Source organism: Vigna unguiculata, chromosome 2, assembly GCF_037176805.1.
Source record: "Vigna unguiculata cultivar grain cowpea cultivar isolate G323 ecotype 2 chromosome 2, ASM3717680v1, whole genome shotgun sequence".
Classification (NCBI taxonomy): Eukaryota; Viridiplantae; Streptophyta; class Magnoliopsida; order Fabales; family Fabaceae; genus Vigna; species Vigna unguiculata.
This window is the reverse complement of record NC_140793.1, coordinates 23,737,373-23,739,552: the sequence shown is the minus strand read 5'-3', so window position 1 is coordinate 23,739,552 and position 2,180 is coordinate 23,737,373. Positions and strand designations below refer to the sequence as shown.

Genomic DNA, 2,180 nt, shown 5'->3' with positions numbered 1-2,180 from the left:
TACCCCTTTTCATCTTATGGTTTTCCATGAAGTATAGAGATGATAGTAACATGCAACATTACAACCTTGGCACTCACGGGTAAGTTGTTGTTTTTTTTTATAAGGAATATTTCATTAAAACAAAAAAGAAAACTAAATCTTAAGCACAATGCTCAAGAATACAGCATCAGAACATGAGAAAACAAAAATATAATAAATAATCTATTTCATGATACCAGAAAGCATAAGGTGGATGCGAAACATCCGACACCCAACCTGACATGAAACTAAAAACCCTCCAAAGAGAAGAAGCTACGAATCACACATATCTTAAAAGAAATCGTCATATTGGACCTTCTAAATGGAAGTGGGTTCATTAAACAGATCTTCGATACTCTCAGACCTTGCTGCTCTAAATGCTTCCACAGCCACCATAATGTCATCATCTTCAAAATTTGATACACAACCTTCCATTTCCTTTTGAACGTGGCTACTAGCTCCCATGACATTATTATGACACTTATATGAAACTGAACTTTCTATGTTCGTGATTTGTGGAATATTAGAAACTGCAGGAAGCATGGGAATGCTCAAAGTGGATACTGATGACTGAAAATCATGATTTGTGGCAAGCACGAGGGCATACATGTTATACGTTTTGTTGTTTTCGGTTGACACTGAATGTGATGAAAGACAAGGTTGAGTTGGAATCCTGCTTAAAATTAGCCCAGAGGAACGCGAGGATCCCGATCCAACTTGCACCATAGATCCTCTGGCTTCAGCTTCAAGTCGAGCACCCTCCCATTGAGCCACGTGGCAGATGTTGATGGTGTCTTTGAACTGGTCATGGCCACCGCCAGAGGCTTCAAACTTGTTGGGTTTTATTGTTTTGTGGGTTAGGGGATCTAACCCCATTCTGATGAGTCTTTTCTTGATGTTGGTATTCCAATAGTTCTTTATCTCATTGTCTGTTCTTTGGGGCAGGTGAGCTGCTATGATTGACCATCTGTGTGTGTAATAGAGAAACATGATTAGCTTCTGAGAAATATATGATTAACCATTTGATTTTTCCAATACTAAAGTACCAAAACCAAAAGAAACTAAAGGTCACTTGTTTCCAAGAAGAGCATGAAGTTGAATAATGGTGTAGTCTTCCTCGGCGCTGAAGTTTCCTCGTTTGATGTCAGGTTTGAGATAGTTAATCCACCTCAATCTGCAACTCTTTCCACATCTTTGAAGACCTACATATAAATCATACATGTATGTAACACATAAAATGGGAGATTAGAACTTCGATTCCTCAATATCAAGAACATGCGCACTCATTGATCGAGAAAAAAGGTATACAGAAGTTGTTTGATTACCCGCTATGGCAGGCACTGAACGCCAGTTACCGTGGCCATGCTTTCGAACGTAGTCGAGGAGCTTCTTGTCTTCTTCTGGTGTCCATGGTCCTTTCTTCAATCCTACCTTCTCACAGCATGGCACCCTTCCCATTTTTAATGGCAAACTGTTGTAAGGTAACCCGAATCGGTCCTTGTTTAGGTTTTTACGCAGTGCAGGCCAAGAGTTAACATATAGAGACATAGAAGGATATATCGGAAGGGTACAGCAATTAGGTGATCGTTACTATAATACGTATAAATACCGTACCCTCTATGAAAACCTTTATGTTAAATATTTATCTGTCATCTTTAGAAGATGGGTCAGGATCAAAGTGGTAGGTCCCTTAACTCCCTATACCCATTTCCTTTTCAGCTCTTGTTCTTTTTTTATTTTAAAATGTTCATATATAGTATTCCCTATGATATTTTGAGGTTGTCAAAGGAATAGTTGATAGGATAGAGAAATTTGTGGAAATAGTAGAATCTAGAAGTAGTAGTATGTTATGTAGTTGTGAGTGGTGTTTTAGATGTTGTCTTACTTGTTGTCATCATTCAAATGGTTGAATACATGGGTATTTATAGACTTATAGACTATTCTAGAAAGTATTAGTCACAACTTGTGTAGAATGTTCTAGATTTTTGCTTGTATAATGTTCTTGATATTTTCTTCTTATCTTAGGCTTTTCTACTTTCCTCTAGAACTTTCATTACATTTTAATAACTATATCTTAACATTTTCTAGATTCTTCTAGAATTTGCATTACTCCTTAATACTCCTCTTTAATGCAAATTCGGTAACTCTAAGCATAACGCGTA

The 2,180-nt window shown here is 37.2% G+C and overlaps 1 protein-coding gene across 1 annotated transcript; it reads right to left on the bottom strand.

The window, feature by feature from the left end:
* Positions 1-336: 336 nt before the first annotated feature.
* LOC114174564 (transcription factor MYB32-like) lies at positions 337-1,652 on the bottom strand. Its single transcript, XM_028059399.2, has 3 exons — positions 1,344-1,652; positions 1,091-1,220; positions 337-985 (listed from the first exon to the last, which is right to left on the bottom strand). The coding sequence occupies exons 1-3, from the start codon at positions 1,564-1,566 to the stop codon at positions 337-339; spliced, it is 1,002 nt and encodes a 333-aa protein (XP_027915200.2). The 5' UTR covers positions 1,567-1,652.
* Between the last annotated feature and the right edge of the window lie 528 nt (positions 1,653-2,180).